General features: G+C 38.7%; 1 protein-coding gene across 1 annotated transcript in view; it reads left to right on the top strand.

The window, feature by feature from the left end:
• The window catches only part of CPED1 (cadherin like and PC-esterase domain containing 1), a 297,515-nt gene extending 271,208 nt beyond the window's left edge, over window positions 1-26,307 (top strand). The window contains exons 18-22 of the mRNA XM_033420398.2: window positions 2,046-2,266; window positions 2,498-2,599; window positions 3,008-3,095; window positions 6,947-7,093; window positions 24,019-26,307. Of these exons, the coding sequence (XP_033276289.1) occupies window positions 2,046-2,266; window positions 2,498-2,599; window positions 3,008-3,095; window positions 6,947-7,093; window positions 24,019-24,258 (798 nt within the window). The 3' untranslated portion in view covers window positions 24,259-26,307. The remainder of the gene's footprint in view (window positions 1-2,045; window positions 2,267-2,497; window positions 2,600-3,007; window positions 3,096-6,946; window positions 7,094-24,018) is intronic.
• The last annotated feature ends 976 nt before the right edge of the window (window positions 26,308-27,283 follow it).

The raw sequence follows: 27,283 nt of genomic DNA, 5'->3' as shown, positions 1-27,283 counted from the left end.
AATAAATTTCTGTTGTTTAAGCTACCCAGTCTGTGGTACTTTGTTATGGCAGCCCAAGCAAACTATTACAAATGGAGTTGGATAATTACTAGTCTCTGAAATGAAGAGCTTTCCTGATAATTCAAAGTTTCCCTTTTAAAAAATCAGAAATCTGGGCCAGAAAAAAACAAATAATTATAGGTCAAATCCAGTAGGAAGAATTTCAAGTGATTTCACAAAGTATTTTTCTCATACTGGGATTTTATTGCCCCAAATGGAACTTGACCGAGAGACTCAGTGACTGGGGCCTTGACATCTTACATCATACAGTTGAGTTTGGCTATGCTTATGGTAACAGTGTTTAATGGGAAGCAAATTCTGAAGGAGAATGCCTTCTGGGTTTCTTCACACAGCTACTTGAGTACACTTACTGTGGAAAAAATAAACCTTTGCATTCTCACTATGGATGGGCGAACGCACTAGTGCCTGAGAAGTGATGCAGTGACTGCTCTTAAAATCAGAAGTGAATATGTACATGACTAATGCAAAGGGAAAGCTCAACAGAAAGAGAAAAAAACTGAAGTACAAATTAAACCTTCTCCAAAGACATTAAAAGGAATTGTCTCTAATAGAAGTCCCTTTGACGTTCAGTTCACTAAATACTTTTAAAATGCATGCATAGAACTATGGGGGAAATTAGAATTTAGAAATTAACCTTGACTCTGACCTCAAACCCTTCTTGATATGATATGAGAAAAAAGATACAGAGACAAATAGCCATAATTTCATGTAGTCTTTGATAAAATCAGTAATGGAAATAAACATTATAATGAAATCACGGAGGACAGAGAAGGTTGCTTTCGCTGGGGCATTGGACAAGACCGGCTGAGAGAGCCGTTCATGGCGAGTCTGGAGACTTGTAGCATTTGCACAGGTGGGGTTGCAGAGAGAGGGGCTTTCTAGGCAGACGGATTAGCACAAGGAAAAACAGATGTTGCTGAGTGCAAATCATGTTCAGTGAAAAAGTAGGAATCTGACCTGCTTACTTTAGGAGAAGTGTTGAGAGCATGGGGCCATCGACCCTGCACTTGGAGATAAAGGACTTGGATTTGAGTCCTGTGTTCCCCATTTACTAGATTTATAACCTCAGTCTCCCTGAGCCTCAAGTCCCTCATCTGTGAAACGGAGAATGATTCACACCCCACGATTATGAAGATTAAAAGTGAGTCCCCTATGTGAAATCTCCACTTAGCAAAAGGCGATATGCAATAAAAACTCAGCAAATGTTAACCGAACCTCAGGAGTTAAGATTTGATTCTGTAGTACGTGGGGAGCCGATAAGGTTTCTGAGTGTGAACGTGAGATGAGACATTTGGAAATTTATCCCAGTATTACTGTGTGGAGAATGAATTAGAGGGCAGCCATCGTGCAAGAAGACCCATTAAGCAAGTGTTAACAATAGCACACCTTTGAGGCAGTCGGAGCCTGAAGCAGGGCTCCGCTGGTGGGAATGGGAAGGAGGTGATGGGTGAGAGGCTTCCAGGGCAAATGGCACTGGGATTTGCATCCTGGAACACAGACTGCTTCTCAGAAAATTAAATTCTCGTCCTGTGGCTCTTTTCTCAAGTAGTAGCTTGACCTCTATCGAGCTGGCTAACCTCTGTGGATTCCCAGATTTCTCATCTATGAAATAAAGAGATTGGAAAATCTCTAAGTATTCTTACAGCACTAGAATACTTCATGCCTATTTGAATCAATGAAATGTGTTAAGCTGATTCGATGAGAAAGTTAAGAGCATAAGCGAGGTGGAGAAATTAAAGGCAGCATAAAGAAAGCAAAAAGCTTTAAACATGAGTTAGTAGGTCAGTAGATGATGTCATTACTAGGAATATGGAAAAGGAAAACGAACGGGTTTGGGGGAGAATATGATTAATGTCATTTCTGACCATTTAAAGGGCGGTCCTTCAATTAGATTTGTGGCTTTGTTTTCATCAAATTATTTATTTTATATTGTCTTCTATATCACATAAGCATCATATTTGAAAGCAAGATTTTTTAACTTATAGATTCTTTTCATTGGAGATTCGACCAACAGAGGTATAATGTACTATCTGATCGAAAGATTGAATGAAACCTTTCAAGAATGGCAGAAGGTGCATGGCACTAAATTCTATTACAACGTCAATGGTGGGAAGACTTTGATCAGTTATTCCTACTATCCACAGTTCTGGATAAGCCCTTCGTTGAGACCAACATTTGAAAAAGCCCTTGAACATCTCTTGCAAAGGTACAGTGGAACTATTTTGAATGAAACAATACCACAATGGATTGATGTTTTGCTAGCTGTCATAATTGTTTGCTGTATATCAAATGCACTGAAAAGTTTAAATACCAAGTAATATGGCTGAAAACGAGTTAGAAATGACAGGGAGGTCCTGTGATCAGGATGCCAGATATGGTTCAGTGAAATGTGAGGCAATGCTGTTAAAATGTTTACCATCTGTTGTTTTTCTTTCAGATCACATCCCCTGGAGAATACCAGCCAGACTGTATTAGTCGTTGGTGGTGTTCAGTGGCTTAATTCCAATCACCTGCAAATTATTCACAAGGTTTTAAAGAGGTACATTTCTGCAATAATAATTGCCATTACTGTTCTAAGTAAAAAAAAAAAAAAAGTTACTCCATGTGACAGAATTTTATCAAGATTTTATATAAAGGGCAACTTGTAATTTAGAATCCAGTACTTAAAGTCTAGTTTAAAATGTTTCAAAATACTTTTATATCCAATCACAAGATGGCTCTTCAGTATCCAAGTTGACGTTTACTACAGATCAAAACATGCCCACTGACACATAAAACTCTATCCACGAAAAAGAAAACAACACTAATATATATTAAACCCATAAAATGAGAATTTAGTCCTATATGCCAATTATCACATTCTAAAGGAATTCCACTCTGCTTATGTAAACACGGACATCCAGAAATGTAATCAAAGTTCATGGCTTGTGTTCTGATTATTTCACAGGGAAAATTTACTCAATATCCTTGTGATCATCAAAACTCTGGGAATTGGATTTCATCTGCCGGTGGATGGAGTACACTTCCTAACGCAGGTAAGCCCATTTTCACCAGGCTATGTGAACTTCAAGTTTCTATAAGGATCCTTGCTGGTGTCTGAAAAAGGACCCAAAAGGCACTACATAATATTAAGCAACCTTCGTAAAATTCAAAGGAGATGATATACTTAAGGATTATGATTATAAATCAGATATAATTATTCCTGGAAATAAGGGGACTACAGCCCATAAATATGTCATAAATAATGCTCTGAGTTCATAAAAGAAGAAAGGGGGTACCAGAGTTTGAAAAGATAAAGACTTGAGGGGTAGATGAAATGGATCATGCTTTAAAGTGTCTCCTAACCTCAGTAATGTTTCACACACCGTAAGGGCTCATGCTGAAACACATGTGAAATTGTCAGCATCAATGAGTATTTAGGAAAAGGGTGTCTTTTTAAGATGATTTCTGACTGATTGCTTTAAAAAATCAGTAGTATTTTTAAAGTAGTATCATTCGTTTTGCCTCTGGTTGGATATTCGTAAATGAAAGGAGTTAGAGGCCTCTGACCGGTTCTTATAGAAGACAGTGACTAGTTAGTCTCAACACTAAATAGAAGTCTCAGAAAAGAAAGGAAAGGCAACATCTGTAGCTAAGAGAACCAGCTGCCCTTGCTCAGCAAGAAGAGTTCACAGGCAGCCGGGTTTGTGTGCAGTTGCTCAGGGGAGCTCGTGGCAGGGGCACTGGGAACTGGGGAGACAGGAGGCTGTCCATTTAATGTGTAAACCGAGTGAGATTTATTTTTGTGTCAATTACGAGCGCTCCTAGCTTTCTCCGACAGGGATTACAGGATCCTCCTCTCCTTTCTCGAAACTTTGCCTGCCTGGCCGCCAGATCCGTGATGCCAAAGCAGGAGAACTGGTAGAAAGTGGCCCAAATAAAACCTCCAAATTCAGCCTCTTGGAGTCAGGAGGGGTTAAGGTCATTTAAAGTGAGTTGAGTCATTTAGCATCTGGGGTAGATGAAGGGTTTGAGATGGTCGGGGATTAGGAGAGGGGTCTTTTGATAATCGTCTCTGTGGGTTATGAGTTGAATCTCCTCTCATGTTATTTGGAAGCTGCAGGTCACATTTGTAATTCCTCCTTGAGGACTCTGGTAGCTCCGCTTTGCTTCCGTGACTGTGGCTTCTCGCAGGAACTGGAGTACTTGTGATGCCTACTTCGATTTAGAATGAACGCATCTCTGCCAGCAGTTCTTCGGCACTTACCTTGCGCCAGACACTGTTAACCATCGTGCTTGCCACCAGGGCTTCCATTGTGCTCATCAGTCTTTGCAAAATGGGTGAAAACTAAAGGAGGGAAGAAGAGGAGGGGGAATGATAAAACAAAAGAGAAAAGGACAAGAGCGAGTGGAGGCAGAAAAGAACTCTGAACTTGTCATCAGACACTGGCATTCATCATCCTCATCGTGGCCACTCAAGATGTGGCCTCCGCCTTCCTCGGTAGACTAAGTCCTTGCTTCCACGCATATGCACACGTGTACACACACACGCGCGCACACACACACACACACACACTCCACACCGAGTGTTTCAGCTCCTCAAGCGTGCCATGCTCTCAGTCACCTCCAGGTCTTGGAAGTCACTGTTCCCTCTTCCCAAAGAACACTCTTCCACTACCCACTCACCTGGGTAACTTCTGGTCACCCTTCAAGTGTTAGTTTAAATCCAGTTTTCTCTGGGAAGATTTAATTGACGTCCTGGACTCAGTTGGCTTTTCCTGCTATGAGCTCCTTTAACATTGTCTGGTGTCCTCATCCAGGTCCCTCAACAGATACCAGCTTTGGTTGTCTGTCTCCCCTGCTAGACTAATCCCTGTGGGAGCCGGCATGGGGGAGGGAAGTCTGCATGGCTCACTCTGGTACCCCAAATGCAAAACACAGTGCTCAGCACATAGGAGACTCTCAGAAAGCCTCTCACGCATGAATGATTGAGTGACGTTTTGTAGGATTTGCTTGCTCCCAGATGGTCCCTTCAGGGCTGAGACATTCATTCCTCTGGGCTGCTGCGGGTGTGACCTGAGTCCCAGCAGGAATTGCCTTTTGGGCAGAGCCTCAACCAAGACTCAGCCCCCTTTCCTTAATTTGGGCCATCTCAGAAGGGCCACCCCAGCTCTAGAACTCCCGGTGGGATCAGCAAAAGCCTCTGTTGCAACGAGGTTGCAGCTCAACTTGTCTCTCTATCCCGCGTGTAGGCCCTCACTCCCCTGCAGGAGTTGAACCCAAGGGCGCTTTCCTGGTGGCCTCCTGCATGCAAATTTCTGACTCAGAGTCTGTTTCCCAGAGAACTGAACTTTCTCTGTAAAACACTTCCTGTAAAGTTTCTTCTGCCTTTTATAATTGGATACATTAAAGTTGAGAGGATACTGCAACCAAACACGAAAAGGCCTACAAATGATATTGAGCATTATTTTTCAGGGGATGGCAGAGACCAAGTTCCCATCTGTCTCTTTTCCTCGAGGTTTTTCCTTTATGAGCCTTTTCTATTCACTGCATTTATTTGGGGGGCAGGGGGGAGCACTTTTCTTTGAATGTCACATAAAAATAGTTATGCAAGCACAGTGGAGAAGACAGAGAATTAGATGTCTTTGTACTGCTTCTTTTACCTTGCAGGTGGATTAATAAATGCAAGTAATTATTTGCTGTTTTACCTGGAAAATGAAAAAAAAATTTTTTCTTGGTTCTTTAGAAAAGACAAGGGGAGTTCAATTCCCTCCCTGTGTTCATTTGGGTTCTCAAAGAGACAGACACCACGACAGGGTTAGCCAAATAAAGGGATTTATTAGAAAGAATGTTTGAGAAGAATAAAAAGGAGGGGGCAGGAGTAGGTGAGAACAGTTTCAGACCACACCACCCAATGCATATCACTCAATCTTGCATGAAATATTTTTTGAATGTCTACTCTGTACTGGGAACCGTGTTTGACTGTAATGTGTCTGATATAAAGGGAGTAGAAGAAGGATGGATGAGGTAGGAAGAGTCTCAGACTATGAGTCAGTCTGAGAAAGTCTTGGCCAACCCGATGAGGCATCCTGGAGCTGGAGTAGTTAGTGGAGGAGTCCCTCTTCTCAATAGTGGACCTGAACTAGAACCCCCACCGAGCTCCATCATTGCTTCAGACACAGCTGGAGGGAGGAATATGATTTAGAGAAGCGGCAGCTGGAGCCTTCACTCAGTTCTGGGGCTCGCCAAAGCACACTCCCACTCTCTGTTTTCCCACCCTGTTTGCCAACCAGCAAACCTCACCCTGCTCAGGAACCCCTCTTGAAGTCTCCCTGTCCAGGTGTTCCCCTGCCCCTGCAGAGCTATTCCCTTTTCTCTCCCAGCCCAGAGCCTGGTATATTTACCTCCAATAAAGGACTTAGTAAATATTTACATATACGTTTCTCCTATTTGAATGCAATGTCTTAAGAGCAGGTACCATGGTTTATTATCCTTGTATTCCTGTCCCCCAGCACAGAGCTAAAAACAAAACATACTAATTAATACTCAAATGCCTAAAAGAACTCAAATAGATGGAGCTAGAATTTGTGATTTTCAAGTCTTGGTTTTTAAATTGAGAATCTTAGCTGCTTCAGTAGATCTCTGTGTCAATAAACCTAACTGCTTTTCATAGAAGAAAAAGTTCCAAACTGTGTGTCACTATAGATATTGATATATTGCTATTTTATATTTACATCAATGTTTATATAAGGGGAACATGAAAATTGGAACACATCTTAAAGAAATTAATTCTTTATCTTACAATAAGATCAATCTTTAAAAAGACAATTTACATGATTTTACCTGAATTATTAAATCATAAAAGTCTCCTTAATCAAAATTCTCATTGTTCTCTTTTCCAATACAGAGTGAAGTTCAGAATTTATGGAAAGAAAATTTGATTATTCTGGAAGCTGCAAAAAAATATGGCTATGAAGTGGTTGACACATTCACTATAACAATGGGGCGATACAAAGAGTTTTTGCAGGGGACGTGCGGATGTCATTTTCATGAGGTATTTATGCTGGCTCTCTGATTTTTGTAGCTTTTGATTCTTTTAAATTTCTCATTATATCTTTAATTGCATTGTCAGTCTTATTTTGCATTAAAGAAACCATGTCTGGAGGAGATTAAACAATGTGTTCATCATCACTCCGCCAAAGCATGTAGCAGGCCCAACTCGAGGTTCTACAAAATGAAGTGTGTTAGAATAATTACTGTTTATGTAGACACCTGAAAACCAGAATCACTGGTCAACACAAGCAGGAAGATGGGAACCTGGAGAGCACTTGTCTTTTCTAATAGATCCCAAGCCTTCCCATCAGAAATTGTATCCAAAGAAGGTGGCAAATGTCTTAGTGGAGCTTGAAAATCAAGGCTTCCTCCACTGGTTTATCCGATGCATTAACCAGAGGGCCTGTGGTGTTTGTTTTCTTGTTTTCCTTTCTTAGGTTTGGTTTTTTGTTTTGTTGGGTTTTTTTTTGTTTTTTTTTGGCTGCACTGCGTGGCTTATGGGATCGTAGTTCCCAGACCAGGGATCGAACCTGGCCCCGGCCCAATTCTAACCACTGGACCACCAGGGAATTCCTGGAAGGCCTGTGTTTTGAATAGTTTTTCCTTCCTAGTGGTGGAAATGATTTTATTTGTAGCCAGTAATTAAATAGTCTTAGCTGAGAAGGTGATAGCAGCAAATTTTTTTTTTCCTTCCCCCGGCCCTGCCCTTTCAAACTCTGTGGATTATTTCCTCCCTACACTTGCATAAAATCTTGGTAAGTCCCAATATTTTAAAGCCGCTTTCAGATAAAAATAGGACTCCAATCACTTTCAGGCACAAGGAGACTCTCACTTCAGTACTAAAATTGCCCAGTCCTGTGTTATAACCACATGAAGGTATTTCCTTCCCCCAGCTCAGGCCTGCCTCAGTCTCAAAAGCCCAAAGTAAGAGAGAGGGTGCAGGAGTCTCCTTTCCTTTTTCCCCCATCGTGCTTTGCTACTCTTCTGCCATCCCTTTCTTCATTGGGTCAGGTTAGGGAGATGTTAAGGGCAACAAAAGTCTGACCTGAGTGGCATAAGCGTAACCCATCGATGTGCTTTCTGGGCATAACATGCTGGTTCTTTCTTTTGAAGGTGCTCTTGTGAACTTTCTTGAAGACACTCCCACCGAGCCCTCTGATAATAGCTTCTTTGACAGAGGCAGTGTCTCCCTTACAGCTGCATTCCTTCCTTGCCGCCTTGGCTTCCAACTGTCCATCCCTCTGTTGCGGGTCACCTTGCTTCTCCAGGCTTCCTCTTGGAAAATATTCAGCATAGCACCAGGCTCGCTCTACTTAGTTGTCCACATTTGGTCCACAAGAAACACCCATGCATCCTTGCTCTGCTGTTGCTAGAAATACAGTGAGCTCCCAGTGCAGCCCTGTCCCTTTTTTCTCTTTCTCTCTCTAGCTCTCACTCTCACTCTTGCTCTCTCACGCTCTCTGCCACCTTAAAGCTGATCTAGAGCCATGGTGTCTCATACCAGTTCTAATGCTTCCAATCCCCAAAGGACACAGCTGAAAACGCGATGGAGATTGTCTCGTTTGACCGTCCTGTCAGATACTGATCCAGTTGTTCTTTCTGGTGTGGCCCCCTTTGTAAACCAGAGTGCAGTCATGAGTGGGTTGACTAGTGAGGTGACAACTAGAGGTTTCTTCCAATCCTGTTTTTCAGCCCTAAGATGACTGTCAGAATCCATCTCGATCCTCAGATTTTTATGAATGTCCAAACGTTATTGCCACTGCACTGGTTCTTCTGTATGTTCCGCGAATGAATTCATGTTATATTTTTGTGTGGCAATGGAACTACCTCTCAGAGAAGCGAGAGCCTCCACCAGCAGCTGAGGGCATGGCATTTTAGCAACTTGAAGCTTGGCCATGCCGTTGCAGATCAGATTCTTAAGCCGTAGGATACTGTGTGTCTACTTACTTCTTCCATAAGAAAATATTCTTCCAATGCCTTTCCTATTTGCAAAAGGTCAAGGCTTAGAAATACAAGAGCAGGTAGCTTGAAAGAGGAAGAAACTGAACTTGCAGCTGAGCCAACCTAGTATCACCATAACCATTTTGGCTGTAAAAACAAGCCAAAGGTTGCCAAACCCACAGAAAATGGGGGCTTTGAAAGACAACATACATATGACAACATACAGAGGTTTTTTGCCTCTTTTAGAAAAGGTGTACTTATTTACTTTTACATAATGTGTCTCCAGTTAGTATTTGGGGGAAGGGTGCCTGTTTTTCTTTTTTCAGCTTTAGTGCTCTGGAAGTCTAAAAAAGAGAAGTCCTCTACTGATTTCCCACATGGCTCCAATTAAGAACAAAATATGCGGGAATCCCCTGGCCGTCCAGTGGTTAGGATTCCTCGCTCTCACTGCTGAGGGCCCGGGTTCGATCCCTGGTCAGGGAACTAAACTCCCACAAGCCACACAGTGCGGCTAAAACAAAATAAAAAATAAAAACAGAAGATGCCCTTCCCACATGATTGTCGCAGGATCAACCAGTTGACAGTAAGAGTCATGGAATTTGAGAACTGCAGTAAACTCTTTGAACCATCAGAACTAGAATACTGGCTTATAATTATTACTAATAAAAACCATCCTTAATTTCCATAATCATGATTTAAGCACGTCAGGTAAAATTACTTCGCTTATTTGATTTTATAATTTTTTGTGTGCAATTATTATACACAAATTGTGTTTTATTAAACCCTATTTCTAATGTGTGCCACCTTGATGGCAAGCTGTATAGGTATTGCCCAAATTATCTCTGTTGATTCTCGAGCAGTGTTATCCATTTTGATGTTTTCATGTTGGAGCTGAAATACTTCTGGAAGCATTCGCCTTTCCAGTTACAACATGGAACTGATAAGATCATCTTTCTCAACTGACTCCCTTTATCACAAAGTCTCTAAACCCATTCATCACTTGGGCATAATTGTTGCTTAACTCTTGAACAATTTGTACCACTTGTACCTCAGGAAGTTTCCAGTGCTGACGCGGATGTTTTATAATCTTTCTAAACTATCACCCAACATCTTGAGTCACTGTTAGCTTATTATAAACAATCAAGAAAATCGAAAGCTTTTTGCAAAGGATGATTTGATGATGAAGGTGGCAAGCCAAGAAAACGTAGATTACTCGTCTCATACAAAACATTAAAGGCAGAAATTCATTAATAACAACCATTTCTTCCTCTGTGCTGGACTCAGGAGCTGGGAAAGGAATTTGTCGTACAGTAAAAGCAAGCATTAAGATCTACTGTATTAGAACAATAAGATTTTGGGTTTGGGAGCCTTATATCTTCTGGTGTTCAATTAAACCATTCCCACTATAGATTCATAGATACCTGAGAAGGATTGCTGTAATCATCACAGTAAGATCTTGATGTGTTCTCTTTGATTTGTGGTGAGAATTCTATGCTAGACATAACAAACCTGCTCCAGTGGGCTCTTGCTGCCATAGGTGAGATTAAAGGTCTTGGGGTGTCTCTTTCATCTGTCAAGTCACCAAGAGAGGATATGTTGCCACCATGAATCTATAAACAATTTCCTAACTGGTATGCATCAATTTCGACTAAAATGTTCCTGCTGATTAGAAAAGCAGGTGTTTCTCTTCATGGGTAGAAGTGGAATTTGTTTTCCCAGTGTTTATACAGGACAACAAACAGGATCCAGGTAGCTGTCGCCCAAGAGTGGTTTTGGATGGTGCCTTTAGTTATGTGGCAAACATCTACTGTGAGTGAGCTAAAACCTGGAAAGGATACAAACATATTACCAGCCCAAACCTGGCTGCAGAAGGGGCAAACCCACAACCAATTGTTATGCACAAACTTTCTATGATGTCTCTGTTTTCTGGCAGATGTCGCTCTAGCTTTTGACTCAGTCAAAAACAAAACAAAACAAAGCAAAACACAGAAACCCTCCGGCATCACCGCCCAGCTCTGATATCCACAGGTTTCCTTTGACTCTTACACCTTGGAAAGAAGAGGTTTTCAGTTCTTTGCCAGAGATGATTTCCTGTTATTATTTAATCTTAATTAAATTAACAAAAGCTTATCTGGCCTAGAAATGTTTTCCTTCTGTATTGTGGACCTAAAGGTTTTCTCTTTTTCCTTCAAACTTTCAAAGTTTATTATGAACACAGTTGAAGAAAAAAGCCTTTAAATTCATCTCTCTAAAAAACTGAAATATTGACTTTTCAAGAAAAAATAACTGATTCAAGTATAGTCATCTTATAGCAGATCCCAGAATTTGACTATCAGCATGGCTATTTTTAATAAGTTAGTAATAGAAATCTAATTCAACAAATTTTTGAGTGTCTGTGTAGGCATTGTACTAACTGCTGTCAAATGAAGTAGAAAACATTTTGTAGAATTCCTATAAGCGTCTCAAACTCAACATGTTTCCAAATTGAGAATTAATATTCCCTTCACGCTCTCTTGTTCTCTCGTGTTCCTGAATTCACTCTCTTGCACTGTCATTTACAAGCTAGGGTCATCCTTGACTCCTCCTTATGTTTCTTCAGCCCCCTAGCAACTTCCAACCAGCTAGTTACCAAATCCTGTTTACCTCGTAAATATTCTTCCAAGTCTTTCCCCTATACTCTGTTCCAATTGCCTCGACCACATTTATTCTTTTACTTAATTGTCCAATATTTATCTTTTGAGTCCAGTTCTTGAGCTAAACAGCAGTAATGCAAAAATAAATAAGATACATTTTCTACCTTTAACACATTGTAGTCAGAGAGTCAGGCATAAAAATCCATACTATGAAACAATACGTTAAAGAGATATAATAAGGTATTATAATAATACCAAGAAGGGGCACCTAATCCAATCTGAGGAGTGAGTGAACCTCTCCTTGAAAACTACCCACGTTTATTATTAAAGGATGAGTTGGTCCTAGTCAAGTAGTAAGGTAATAGCAGAAGGAACCATTCCAACCCCTAAGACAATGTGAACCAAAGTAGCTTTGAAATAACCTGATGTTCTCAGGAAATCACAAACAATTCTATATATTGTAGAACATCAATTATAAAAGGGGACTGGGAAAAGTAGGCTAGGGCCAGATCATGGTAAGAGCTTAGACTTTATCCTCTAAGTGATGGAGAGTCAGTGAAAGGTTTTGGAGAGAAGTGAGATGAGCGCATCTTTGTTTCAAATAGGTTAAGTCTGAGAACCATGAGGAGGGAAGATTTGAAAAGGACTCAGCCAGGGAGAGAAGTTAGGAGACTTTTTCAGAAGTCAGGTAAGAGATGATAAAGGCTCACCCAAACCTGGACAGAGACAGCAATCATAAGAGAGAAGCAGACAAATAGAAGCCCTATTAAATATGTATCTGTAGATCTTATGAGTGGCATGAGGGTGTAGGAAGAATCAAAGATGATTCCTAACTTGGGTGACGGATTAGAGAACTGAGCCGGCGATTGAGACATGGAGTAACTGGGAAGCTACAGGCTTAGGGAAAAGATGAATTACGTTTTGAACATATTGTGTTTGAGATGCCTGTGGGACATCCAGGATGCCTGCCTGCATCCTAACAGGCAGTTGGAGATACACATCTGAAGCTTGAGGGACAGGATGGGGCTGGAGATTAAAAAGTTGGAAGTCCTCAGAAGATAGGTAATAGTCGAAACGATGAAAATAGATCATCCAAAGAAAGTGAGAAGACTAAGAAGAGTTGAGGAAGGAACCCTTGGAAACACCAATATTTAAGCCAAGTTGGGAGAAATAGGAGCATTTGCATTTAGAGAATAAACTGTTAGAGGAAAGCTCTAGTAGAGTGGGGTACCATGGAAAACCAAAAAGTGAAAATGTGTAAGGAGAGATTGAAACAGGGTTAATGTTGTCCAGTGTAATAGATAACTCTATTAAGACAGGGATTTTTAAATAGTCATTGATTTTTGGCATTGATAAGGTCCTTTCTTACCATATTAAGAGTAGTTTCAGTAAAATATTGAGGGCAGGTAGCAAACTACAATAGAATGAAGAGGTATAAGAAGTGAGAAAAGGTAAAACCTTTCAACAAGTAACAATAAGAAAGAGGGGAAGATATTGGATTTAGAAGAGGAAGTGATCTAGGGGCAGTTTATAGGAGGAACAACTTTGGCATGTTTATGGGCAGAGGGGGAATAGTTAATACTAAGGGGTAGAGTGAGTATACAGGAGCGGGTAGGACTGGTAGAGGAAGGCTCCTGACAATGTGGGAGAGGACCAGGTCAAGGACACTGGTAAATAGTTGGTAGGATGCTGGTAAATGAACAAGATGAGATGGAAGGTCTTCTTCCCTGTCATTCATTTGCCCTAGACTATTAGAATATCTTCCTCTTGGAACCTTCACTTTGAACTACTTGAGTTCATCTTTCCTGCCCCCACCAGGTGTAATGTTTCTACACTGCAAATGGAATGGTGTCACCTGAAATCTTTCAATGGCTCTGTAACTAAAGAAGAGTCACAGAAGCTTTCACTACCTACCATTCCCACACCCCGTTTTTTGGAAGATAATTCTAAACCGTCCTTTCTGTGTAAAATAATTCATGTTCATTCCATTTGCAAGTGAATTCTAGCCTTTTCTAGTGGCCGATTAGATTCAAGATCGGTGCCTGGTGAGAATGAACTCATTAGCCATAATGGAGCCCAACCTTTCCTGAGATGGATTGGAACAAAATCCTCTTCCAAAGGGACCATCCTCTATGGAATGGTGGATACCCAATAACATCAGGGTATCTCTCTTAAGAAGGACAGTTATAATGGAGGATGAACAAAGAAAAGTGTCAGTCACTCTACGTTGCACTGGTACTATATCCCCAGGAGGCAGCTATCCAGCCCAACCTCTGCACTACTGGAACATGGAATGTCAGTATGCCTTAGAAAGAGATGCTGACACATCACTATTTTATCTCATATTCTGTGCAATGAACGCTCATTGCTGGAGGTTTCACTACCAACCTTTAAGTGCCAAGCTGAGATGGACTTTGAACTGCTTTGATTAGCATTTTTCCTACTTTAGGTTTTAGCGTTCTAGCCTGGTGAAAACAGGATCTGCGGTTTGGGAAATACTGTATGCCCCTCCACTTTAAGATTCTTAAATAGTATTAGTATATTAAATGATCCCAAAAGCCCTTACAGCAAAGAGACAGTTTAGCTTAGTTTGACCCAGTTTTTCCCAAAATGTTGGCCACAGAACCACTTTTCTTTTTTTAATAACAGCTATTAACACCTCAGTAAACACACTTTGGGAAAACTAGCATAGACAATAAGGTCTAAAATCACGTTTGGAGTACAGATTAAATGTGGCAGATTGACCACAAGCATTTATCTTCTCTTCCACTTGAAACTCCACGAAAAAGACTTTAAAGACATAAATCTTCACCACCACCACCCCCCAAAAAAAAAGACAGAATAAGAAATAACTCATAACAGACAGAATTCATTTTAAGAAGTTTGACTTAGCCTGCAAAGGAATTTACAACGTAAAGTGCCTAACAAGGACCTACTGTATAGCACAGGGAACTATACTCAATATCTTATAATAACCTATAATGTAAAAGAATCTAAAAAAGAATACATAGATAGATATATGCACAACTGAATCACTTTGCTGTACACCTGAAACTAACACAACACTGTAAATCAACTATATTTCAATAAAAACTAAAAAATACATTAAAAATTGGTTCCTAGCTTTAAAGAATAAAAGTTCATATTTTCCCTAAAAAAATAAAGTGCTTAGAGAGGAGAAACACCAATTATAGGAGGGGCACCCTTGACCCGCGGTACGTCTGAATGGCTCAGACCTGAAGGAGCCACGTGCTGAGGAAGGCAGGGCTACAGCACACGTCAGAAAACAATTGGTTAAAAGTCTGTGTGCAAAACTGGTGGACCCTGAGTCCCTTACCCCAACCCATGCAGTCAAGAACCTACAACCATACATATGATTTCTTCTAAAGTTGAACAGCAGAGAGTCTAGACTCAGAAACACAGGGAAAGCAAAGAGCAAACTAATCTAGAAGCTAAAATCAGAAAGCCAAAAGTGAAATTGGCTGCTGAAAAGTAGAGCCCCCAAACTTCTCCCCAAGCCCCCTACATACCAGCAGTCAGTCAGTCATGTGCCACCTCAGACAGGATGCTGGAGAGCTCTTCTGACAAGAAATGCAATGGCCTAGTAGATCTCTTTTAAAAAGGCCAGGATAGTGCTGGGCAAATTCCTACAGTGATTCCAGCACTAAGAAATGTTGGTCCACACAAATTGTTTTCTAAATAACATTTTAGTGCCATATATATATATATATATATATATATATATATATATATATATATATATATATATTTGGCCGCTCTGTGCAGCTGCAGGATCTCAGTTCCCCTACCAGGGATTGAACCTGTACCATGGCAGTGAAAACTCAGAATCCTAACCACTAGGCCACCAGGGAACTCCCAATAGTGCCATATTCTTAAATATAAATTCTAAGTTCAGGAGAGATGGATGGAAACAAACACCTGTGAGTTAAGATCAAAATAGATTCCAAGACACAACATGTCCATCTAAATAGAGCAGGGAAGTAACGTAGCTTGAAATCGATTAGACTAACAAAGGTTATTCAAATAGTATCAAGAATCCAGTTACATGAATACTCACCCACTTAGGAAACTGAGTTTAAGACAGGGAGTTAGTCTCTGGGGAACTGCGTAGACGTGTAAGATAGAACCAACAGTTTAACATGAAATAGGTAAACTACTGATCTGTAGTTCCCGCTAATGAATATTCCCACTTCAGAGCAGAATTTGTTCCCAAAGTCAGGAACTGAGCTCTGACTGGGGACAGGAATGAAAAAGCCTCAGCTGTCAGGTAAAAAGTGTTGAAGATTTGGAGGTAGGATGGGAGACAGAGACATTGCATATCTGGAAACACCAAAACACAAAATGAAAAAAAAAATCCTCATTCCTAAAGAAAACTTTAGTCTTGCCCTCTAATCCTCGGCATCTTTGACCCATTCAGAAGTTGGACTCCCTTCACTCAAAACATAGCTTGTTTCATGTGGCCATAATTAAATATTGGGGGTGGGGGGGTAGATGAAAGAATTCCTTATTATCTGTAAAAATTGCGTGATTTCCTGAAATGAAATTATAAGGACTGGCTTCTAGCTATTGTTTGTCACTTTATTTTTATTCTATTTCTGTGAATTCTTAAACTAATTTTGCAGCTGGTCATAACTTTTGTGACTGGATGTTGGATTGAATGCAGAATGACAATACCAAATAAAAAGTACTTCAATAGTATACATTCATCTTAAAAGATTGTGTTAGCAGGTTTTGCCTGGTCAAGCTCGTGTTTTCTAACCTTAAAAATCCATTACCCTCATTCCTCAGACCCTACCCATGATTGTGAAACACAGTTGTAATCAGAGCATTCCCCCCTAATCTGGTCTAGAGATTTTGGAACACTGGCACCACTGAAAATTGTTTTCTATTTTCTTCTGTGAATCTGGAACCACATCAGAAGTTCCTTGGGTGTTATTCAAGTCAAGATCAGTTTTAGAAAAGGTATTTGCTTGTAATCTGCCTGACACTTTTCCAATTCACCAAGCTTTCCCTTTTTATATTGGCTTTTTGAAAATTCATAGTAGACCAGACACTATAAAACTCTTTGAGGAAAACACAGGAAGAACACTCTTTGACATAAATCACAGCAAGATCTTTTTTGACCCACCTCCTAGAGTAATAGAAATAAAAACAAAAATAAACAAATGGGACCTAGTGAAACTTAAAAGCTTTTTCACAGCAAAGGAAACTATTAACAAGACGAAAAGACAACACTCAGAATGGGAGAAAATATTTGCAAACGAATCAACGGACAAAGGATTAATCTCCAAAATATATAAACAGCTCATGCAGCTCAATATTAAAAAAACAAACAACCCAGTCAAAAAATGGGCAGAAGATCTAAATAGACATTTCTCCAAAGAAGACATACAGATGGCCAAGAAGTACATGAAAAGCTTCTCAACACCACTAATTATTAGAGAAATGCAAATCAAAACTGCAGTGAGGTATCCCCTCACACCGGTTAGAATGGGCATCATCAGAAAATCTACAAACAACAAATGCTGGAGAGGGTGTGTAGAAAACGGAACCCTCTTGCACTGTTGGTGGGAATGTAGATTGAGGGTGGGGAGGTGGTGGTGTGATGAATTGGGAGATTGGGATTGACATATATACACTAATATGTATAAAATAGATAACTAATAAGAACCTGCTGTATAAAAAAAAATTAAATTAAATTAAAAAGAAACGATACAGCCACTATGGAGAACAGTATGGAGGTTCCTTAAAAAACTAAAAATAGAATTACCACATGATCCAGCAATCCCACTACTGGGAATACACCCAGAGAAAACCATAGTTCAAAAAGACACATGCACCCCAATGTTCATTGCAGCACTATTTACAATAGCCAGGACATGGAAGCAACCTAAACGCCCATTGACAGATGAATGGATAAAGAAGATGTGGTACATATATACAATGCAATATTACTCAGCCATAAAAAGGAACGAAATTGGGTCATTTGTAGAGACGTGGATGGATCTAGGGACTGTCATACAGAGTGTAGTAAGCCAGAAAGAGAAAAACAAATATCGTATATTCACGCGTATATGTGGAATCTAGAAAAATGGTACAGATGAACTGGTTTGCAGGGCAGAAATAGAGACACAGATGTAGAGAACAAACGTATGGACACAAAGGGGGCAAAGCAGCGGGGGCGGAGGGGGGGGTGGGATGAATTGGGAGATTGGGACTGACATGTATACACTAATAAGTATAAAATAGATAACTAATAAGAACCTGCTGTATAAAAATAAATTTTTTTTTTTTTTTTTTTTTTTTTTAAGAGACGGGGTCTCGCTATGTTGCCCAGGCTGGAGTGCAGTGGCTATTCACAGGCGCGATCCCACTACTGATCAGCACGGGAGTTTTGACCTGCTCCGTTTCCGACCTGGGCCGGTTCACCCCTCCTTAGGCAACCTGGTGGTCCCCCGCTCCCGGGAGGTCACCATATTGATGCCGAACTTAGTGCGGACACCCGATCGGCATAGCGCACTACAGCCCAGAACTCCTGGACTCAAGCGATCCTCCTGCCTCAGCCTCCCGAGTAGCTGGGACTACAGGCACGCGCCACCGCGCCCGGCAAAAATAAATTTTTAAAAAAGGAAATTCATAGTTATTTTAGATGCAGCAATTAATTGACATGGTAACACATTCATTCTGATGACTATTTATGTGAAATCAATTTTGAGTGTTGAAGTTACATGAATTTAATAGTAAAAGTTGCCATGTACTTTTGTCCTGTAATTTATAACACTTTTTCATTTGTTTGGGAAGTCTTACAATAGCCATTGACCCAAACCAGTCAAGTTGAATTATGGGCATTTGTATGCCTTCTAAAATGTCTGTGTGCCCAAGTCCTTAATTATATAGAGATGTGGAAAGATATACGATCATAAAGTGGGAGACTTCTTAGCATATAAGAAGCCTAAGAGAAAGCAAAAGTTACTTCTACACACCAAAGCACAGATTTTTTGTTGGACTGAGTCACAGAAAAATGTGATCATCTACATAACCTATAATATCTTATCCCCATTGCAGCCCTTGATTCCAGCTCCAAAATTACTCTCCAAGTTTCCATAGATACTATAATAAAAATCTATTACTGTTTTGAAACACTATAATCCTTACTTAAAAGTCTATTCCTATTTGTAACTTAATCTAAATTTGAACATTGCTGTGAGAAAAAAAAAATTTTATTATTACACTTATACTTGTGATTAGGGAACAATGCTGACCTAACAGGTTATCACACTTTATGGAGACCAATTGTCCTTCACTCTCTCTTCCTAATTTTAAGTACAATTTGACACAGCAAAGTCACAAAAAGAAAATAATGACAACAAAACTAAAGACAAGGAGTTACTTTGGATTATTTTAAAGTGGCAAAAAAAGAACAATAAAACTCCAGCTAACACTCATGTTTCAAGTAATGTAAACATTTCCCCAATCACATGGGTATGTGCTATTAACCATATGTAGTAGTTCCTTTTTCCTCTAGGTAGATGCGTCTCTTTCTCAGTTGTTGAGTCGGATGCACCCAGATTTAGAGAAGCTTTTGGAAGGATCAAGACGTTAGTATTTGTCTCTGATTGAGGTGACCACCGTCCACAAACATCTAGAGTCCTTTGTCTCTGGTCCAAGACCTAAATCTTTCACCATTTTCTAATCGCTCATTTTTGTTGTTTACTACTATTATGCCCCAGAGATAAACCTAACATTTGTATTGCTAACACCTCTCTTTCAAAGCCACATTCCAGTCGCCACTGTAGTTGGAATTTAGTAACCCCAAATGGTCCTCTGATTTTGGAAGGACTCACATGGGCACATTTCTACACATGAGATCAAAGAAAAGAAACAGTTCGCTCTTTACTGTACAGGTATCAAACATCCTTCACTTGCATAACATTTCCAAGACTTAAAAATGTAGCTAATTCCTCTTCCTCCACTTTAGAGTCAGTAAGAGTAGGTAAAGTACAGTAATATTTGGAAACTCAGAGAGAGCAGTTTGACGGCAATATCAGACACCAAATTTTACAAATAAGTTCAAAGAAATAATAGCTGTGTGAGCAAGTTATCATGGCCACCATAAATTAGCACTGTCTCCTTAATATACTTACTAAGGAACTATCCATTACACGGAAACAACATGGTGCCTGACCTTGGGGATCTAGTCTCAGACAATGTCTTTGAAGTCATTTCATTCTTGTTCTTACTTCAAGTGTCTTAGACATGTGTCTTTATATAGTCCCCTTGAGGGTAGGGACCATATCTGAATTACTCCATGTGTTTCCTAACACAGAGAAGTCTGAAGATTGAAAGATGGATATTATATGGCAAAAATAAATCATAAATTTTAATTTTGTAAGATACAGCATCACTTTGTTTCTCTTCTGCTTTTCTGTTATAAAAGGATTGCATGAATTCTTGCTAATGCTAAACATTTTTAAATAAGTATATACAATAAAAACAAAAATATTTTTGTTTTTACACTACACACACCCCCTCAATTTTCACTCCCTTCTTCATTGGAGACCCTATTAGCAGTTCGGCACTTAGCTCCATTTTAAACACACACTCTTGATTTTAATCCCGTGTAATTAAAACTATTAGACTGGGCTTCCCTGGTGGCGCAGTGGTTGGGAGTCCACCTGCTGATGCGGGGGGCCCGGGTTCGTGCCCCGGTCCGGGAGGGTCTCGCATGCCGCGGAGCGGCTGGGCGCGTGAGCCGTGGCCGCTGGGCCTGCGCGTCTGGAGCCTGTGCTCCGCGGCGGGAGAGGCCGCGGCAGTGGGAGGCCCACGTACCGCAAAAAAACAAACAAAAAAAACAACTATTAGGCTGTCAACATTTATGGTCACTGGATTTATATGACATTGGGTGCTATTTAGAACTACCTTATTTCTCTATTAAAATTTTTAGGGAACGGGCAGTTTATAAAATACATTTTAACCTGCAGTGTGAAATTTTGTTTTTTTCTATCTCAGTATTGAATTCTTCTTATACTTGCTTATACAGACAACAAATTGAGTCCATGGTAGGTTGATGGTAGACTCAAGTCCTGCTGATGAATGAATATCTGGTATTGAAAGTATCCTCTCATCACTGCTTTTTTTTCTTTCCAAATGGTCTTGGCTATTTTCCTACATTTATTCTTTAAGATCTGTTTTAGAATTCCTTTGTCACATACCCCCAAATCCTGCTGTGATTAAAATTGGAATAGCTCTTTAATTAACTTGGGACGATTTGACATGTTATGTCTTTCCATTTATTCATGTTTTCTTTTATGACTCATTAAATTTTTGACACATTCTTCACCTGTGTCCTATAGATTATCATTGAACTTGATGAAGTTGTTTTAATATTGTAATGAAATCTTTAATATATTTCTTATTAATTATTGATAGACTATAGAAAGCTATATAATTTTTAAATATTAACTTTAAAATATCTCCTTATTTTACTGTAGATTTCTTTGCGTTTTCAGGGAAAACAATCATATAGCTACAAATAATTCTTTGGTAATTTCCTATGACAAAATATTTCATAATATTGAAGCTTAACATTCCTGGAATAAATTGTATGTGCTACTAATACAGCCCATAATACTGCTAGAGTTTTTAAATGCTCCTAGATTCCATTTACAATAACATTTTGGGAGGATTTTTTATGTCTGTGTTTTGACAAATCAAAATTGAAATCATTCTTTCTCTGTAGATTTGTCAGCTTTTAGGATTCATCAGGGTGATACTGGCTTAACAAAGGAATTGGGAAACTCATTATCTTTGATTATTTCCTGAAAAATAGTTTTCAAAGGAAACCAACTGACTTAGGTATTGTTGGGCCAATCCCTGGCGTGGCTGTGTAGGGGTCAATCTCATATAGCATAATAGAAGTTTTCCCTGTAGGAGGCATTAGGCTGGTCCTCAGAAGCTGGCGGAGACGCCATCATTCCATCTTCCTTTCCCAGAGATCATCTTAGTGATTTAAAAATAGAAGTATATCATCAACCTTCCCACTGTGATCTAGCAAAATACTGACACTACTCCCAAGTGGAAGCTACATGCTTCAGCAAATACACTGGAAACAGGTATTTTTTGTATATCCCTTTTATGAGTCACTTTCAAGATTACTGTAAGCATTTAAACTAGCATTATCCAACACTGGTAATGCAACATTAAGTGCAACCCTGAAATCACACAAAACATTAAAATTTTTAAGGAATATGACCTTTTTGCTTTGGGATGAACCTTTTTATATTTTTCATGTAATTAGCATGCAGATCATCAGGCAATTGAAAAAGCCAGAACTTAAGATAACATTATATAAACAAAATTAACCTTATTTTGGCTTCAGAACATTGGAATAATATTTTTTCAGGGTATACTGTAATATTTATGCTTCAGTGTTTCCTTAAGTAAACTTCCTTAAGAATGTTCACTTATCTTGCTATAGGTGAATACAAACCTCCTCCAAAATGGACAAAACCTTCAGGAAAACATTGGTGCACCTCCCCAGCCTATCATATTTAAAGTTATTGTACAACCAAACAGACGTAGAAGGAGCGGTGCATAATAGAAACTCACAACGTCGGGACCTGGAATATTAATCAGTGGTTAACTGCAGACTGAGCTGTAAATTACGATCCATAGGGATTCCTCACCACAATCCGCTGATTTCACTGAACTTCTTAAGAGTTACTTCATCTGAGGGCCTGATCATGAAAAGCCAAACCTCCCATAGTTACAAAAAAAACAATTCATTTATTTGGGGTTAGCAGGGTATATTGTCTTTAAAAGGCATTCCTGTTATATTTGTCTTCAAAATGGGAATAGCTTCAATGTTTTTACGATTACAAAGTAATGCACATTCATTGCAGTAAAATTAAAAAGTCAAGACCAAAAATTTACGAAGAATACATTTTAAATTGCCTGTAATTCGTCCACCTAAAGATCACTGCTTTTAACCTTTCGGGATAGACTGTTACAGAATTTCTATTCAAACAACTCTTCTAAAATGGTTCCCTCTAACTTACAACATAACTAAAAATACCTACCTTCGAAATAGATCGCATGCTACTTTTTTCAAATACTCTATATTGTTGGAACTGTTTTCATTGCATTCTTTTATATGGGATCAAAAAATATGTACCTAAATCATTACATAGCCCTCAAAAGAATTTTAAAAATCCATATGTGCTAGTGTTGCTTTCATTAGTCATCAGTAATAAATAATGTGTCCATAGTGACTGAAAATGTCTTACAGTTGCATTAATTTGATGAAATTAAAGATTTGCTATTAATTTGTAAACACACCCAAAAAATTTTTGCCAGTATTTTCTCTTTTCCCTACTTCTCAGCCCTCCCCTCCCCCAGTCTCTCTGGGTCCCCACCTCATTTTCTCTGACTTTTGTTGCTAACTCCCTGAGATATATTAGCCCAGTGATTAAAGCTGACAATTACAGGATTTCACCAGAGCAAAGTTTTACATACTGTACAAATAGACAATAAATATGGCCTCTTTGTTTTCATGTGTGTGTGTTAATATTCATAAAATGTCCATGAAGAGAATCCAGAAGAAACTATAATATATGTTGCTTCTGGGGAGGCTGTTGAGTGATTGAAAGTGAGGAGAAGAGATGGGAAGGAAACGTTTTATTATATACTCTTTTATGCTTTATAAATGCTTATACTGCCTATTCAAAACAATTTTAAGGTAAAACTATACATATGTACAAACATATATAAAGTTATTAGCTTAATAGAGCATAGGCTGCGCCTTCAGATACCATGACTTACTAAGTGCCCAGAGAAATGAAACTACTAACTGTAACAGCGTCAGCTTATGGGTGTGCAATGCAAAACTATTTTCTCTTTTCTCTGCAAATAGTTGTAGCTATCATTCTATAAAAGGGTGCCATGACAGGCTTAGAGTACCATGTTTGAATCAGTGACTCAGCGAAGGCATGTTAGTGTCCTCTGTATGTTAGCATCTGGCCTAAACACACACACACACACAGCAGTGAGGCAGAGACACTATCTGAGACTACTCCTTAGTGGCATTAAAGACAGCTGCCCTGAGGTAAGAAAAGGAACAGAAATTCTAATTTCAACCTTGGTCCTTTTTGAAAGATAAGTTACATTGGTTCTTGGTCATGTCAATCATATTCATGTCCTTTGGGCAACATCTGTAACATCTATGTGCTAGAGATGTTTTTTTCAAGTTTGTGAGTTAATTATCCTGCTCTCTGCAGGTCTCAAATGTCCTTGCTTTTACCTCACTATTTTTTTTTTTGCTCTTTATTTGCAGGTAGTGAAATCAAAATTATCCAAAGAATATCACTTTCTTAAAATGAATCGATCAAGAAATCATATTGTGGGAAAATATTTCAGCAATCAAAGCAAAGTACAACAACGACAACAAGACTCTGTAACAAATGTTCAATCACCGTATCATGTCAGAGGTCCAGTTAATCAGGTTTGCTCTGAAATCCTTCTCAGCAGGATGTGTGCCAGTGAAAGAATTGTGCAGACTCTGCAGAAGGACTGAACTTGGAATAGGATTCAAGTCACTCACCCGGACGATGGTTTGGTAGCCAAATCCTGTGCATGATGTGTATTTTGGTTCCACCACCCATGCTGAGGCACACCGGCACACACAAACACACCAATGCACACGTAGCTAAAAAAGGTCATAACACTTCCTTTTTCTACAGCTTTATAAAGTTAGGATGTGCACATGGAAATCAGCTGGTTTTAAGATGAAAGACAGAACTAGAAAATGGTGACCTGAAGTATAATCATAAACTAGATCCACTGTGGCCGCCTGGGTATTGCATTGTGATAATAAAGAGAAATATAGACATTTGAAACATGGGGGAAAAGATAATGCTCTTGAGTATTGCCTTATCATCTTTATCGTTACCTTAGTATTGGAAAGGGGAAAAAGGAATTACATTACACCTGCAAGTGGGGATGACACTTGTGCCCTTTACCAGGAGAAAACATGGCTTTGATGAGGCTTTAGGCTTTGTGAATCCAATGCTTATGAAAACTGCTTCTTCCTAGATTTTTAACATCCTATAACTGAAAGGAAAAGAATAGTAATGCTCCTCCAGGGAATTCTAAGAGATTCTCTGAAAGCGATAGGAAGTGTAATATTTTACAGGTAAAACACCAATATATTTCTTTGTATTCTTTGTAGTTTTCATAAACATTCCCTCCTAGCCTGTCTGTGAACTTGGATGGGTAACTGCAGTCTAAGTTGATTAAATATGTAATTTTAAAGTGAGAAAATACAGTTCTTCTTGGGTTACTTTATTGTGTTTCATTGATGATATTACTTAAGAAAGCTTTTGTTTGCTGTTAGAACTCTATATAATTTAAGATTGCAATTATATTTTATGTAAATATTTTGCAAAGGATTAAGCATTCTCAAGTGCATAGGCATTTATTTCCAGAAAGCGTTTGTATATGTCCACAAATACTACTCTGTTACTAGTAACTGTATTTTGATTTTCCTGAGCAACTGTATCTAATCCAGATTTAGAAAAGACATAGAATTATTTTTTTATAAAACTGTGGCATACATATAAAACATATCTAATCCTAGTACTGAGAACTTTCTCTTCTATACTTCAGGTTTAAGATAGTAAATTTTTTTATTGTACAAACGCTTTGTTGTGAGATAACATCTCACAGTTACAATGGCTCTTAACGGATTATTTTCCTTTTGGGGAAAAAAGGCTGAGAGGGTTAATTCAGTATTTAGCTGAAATTACCAAATGTACGAATACCTCAATTTCATTACTATACAAAAACATAAAACTATTTTGATTGATCAGTTCCTTAGTATGAATATCCACCTCCTTTAAATACTCTATTTTTATATATATTTTTATATGAAAGTAAATATGAATTTATATTTAACAGTCTTAAATTATATCTAGGCACGAAAATCACTTGATATAAACAATACATACCTGCATATGACGATGATAAATTTTTTAAAAGAATGGTACAGAATTAACTTTTAAAATGAAAGATTTTCTAGTATCTGCAGCTATATGCAAGCATCATTTTTAGGTTTTCAATGGTTTTTTAATGATATAAAATGTTGCCAATTCATGTAGCTTCTTCATCCTGTTTTAATGTACAGTATTACATATTCTGTAACAGATTTATAGTCAGTGCATTTCTCTTGTAATTTACTGTCAACCTAACTGTAATACACTTCTGACTGAGGTTAGCTTTGCATTTACCTCTTCACCATTGCAATAATAATGGATTTTAGAAACAATTTAATAATACAATTAATAAATGTCTTACTAGTAATAGTCTGTGTTTAGAGAGTATATTTTTTTTCCTTTTTACTGGAGGTATACACCGTATAGTCAGTGATCCCTTGGCAGAGATAGCATCCCATGGATTCAACTACTAACGTGTGGTTCAATAAGATGAGATATACTTCCTTCCAACCCTGATGTTCTCTAAATTTTGATCAAATGAACTCCCTGCTGTACAATGACCAAAGCTTTTGAACACAGTGCAGTGATGAGTTTTGTTTATAAGGCACTGAAATGCTACTAATCATTTTAGTTACTCCTTAATTGAATAAACTACATTTTATTTACCTTGGGGAAATAAGTGTGTGTGTGTTTGTGCACGTGTATGTGTGTGTGCGCTTAACAAGTTCATAATTTGAATGAGAAAAAATAGAGTACGCATTTTCACATATCTTTCGATGTAAAGGTTAAAGGAAGTGAATCATTTTTGGTAAAAATTGATTAGTATCCAATCTAAACTAAACTAAAGAAAACATTTATAATATTAAAAGTCAAGAATAACTGCATAAGCATTTCCAAGCATCCCTGTTGACATTGTGTGTGTGTGTGTGCGCGCACACGCATGCATTTAAAGGCACAGTACACTATTTGCCAGCCATCCAAGTAGGCAAAGAGGATCCCATAGGGACATATGAAAAAGAAGGTTCACCATCGGCTTTATACTTGGATCATTTAATCTTCTTTATGTAGTTCCCTCTGTTCTGCAGTCTTTGCTACAGAACGATTCCCAGAAGGCATTGGGAAAAAAAATCACTGATTCTTTAGGATTCTCTATGTATAGTATCATGTCATCTGCAAACAGTGACAGCTTTACTTCTTCGTTTCTGATTTGGATTCCTTTTATCTCTTTTTCTTCTCTGATTGCTGTGGCTAAAACTTCTAAAACTATGGTGAATAATAGTGGTGAGACTGGGCAACCTTGTCTTGTTCCTGATCTTAGAGGAAATGCTTTCAGTTTTTCACCATTGAGAATGATGTTGGCTGTGGGTTTATCATATATGGCCTTTATTACGTTGAGGTAGGTTCCCTCTATGCCTACTTTCTGGAGAGTTTTTATCATAAATGGGTGTTGAATTCTGTCGAAAGCTTTTTCTGCAACTATTGAGATTATCATATGGTTTTTATCCTTCAATTTGTTAATATGGTATATCACGTTGATTGATTTTGGATATATTGAAGAATCCTTGCATTCCTGGGATAAACCCCACTTGATCATGGTGTATAATCCTT

This window comes from Orcinus orca, chromosome 9, assembly GCF_937001465.1.
Source record: "Orcinus orca chromosome 9, mOrcOrc1.1, whole genome shotgun sequence".
NCBI classification, from domain to species: Eukaryota; Metazoa; Chordata; class Mammalia; order Artiodactyla; family Delphinidae; genus Orcinus; species Orcinus orca.
This window is presented reverse-complemented; position numbering and strand designations above follow the sequence as displayed.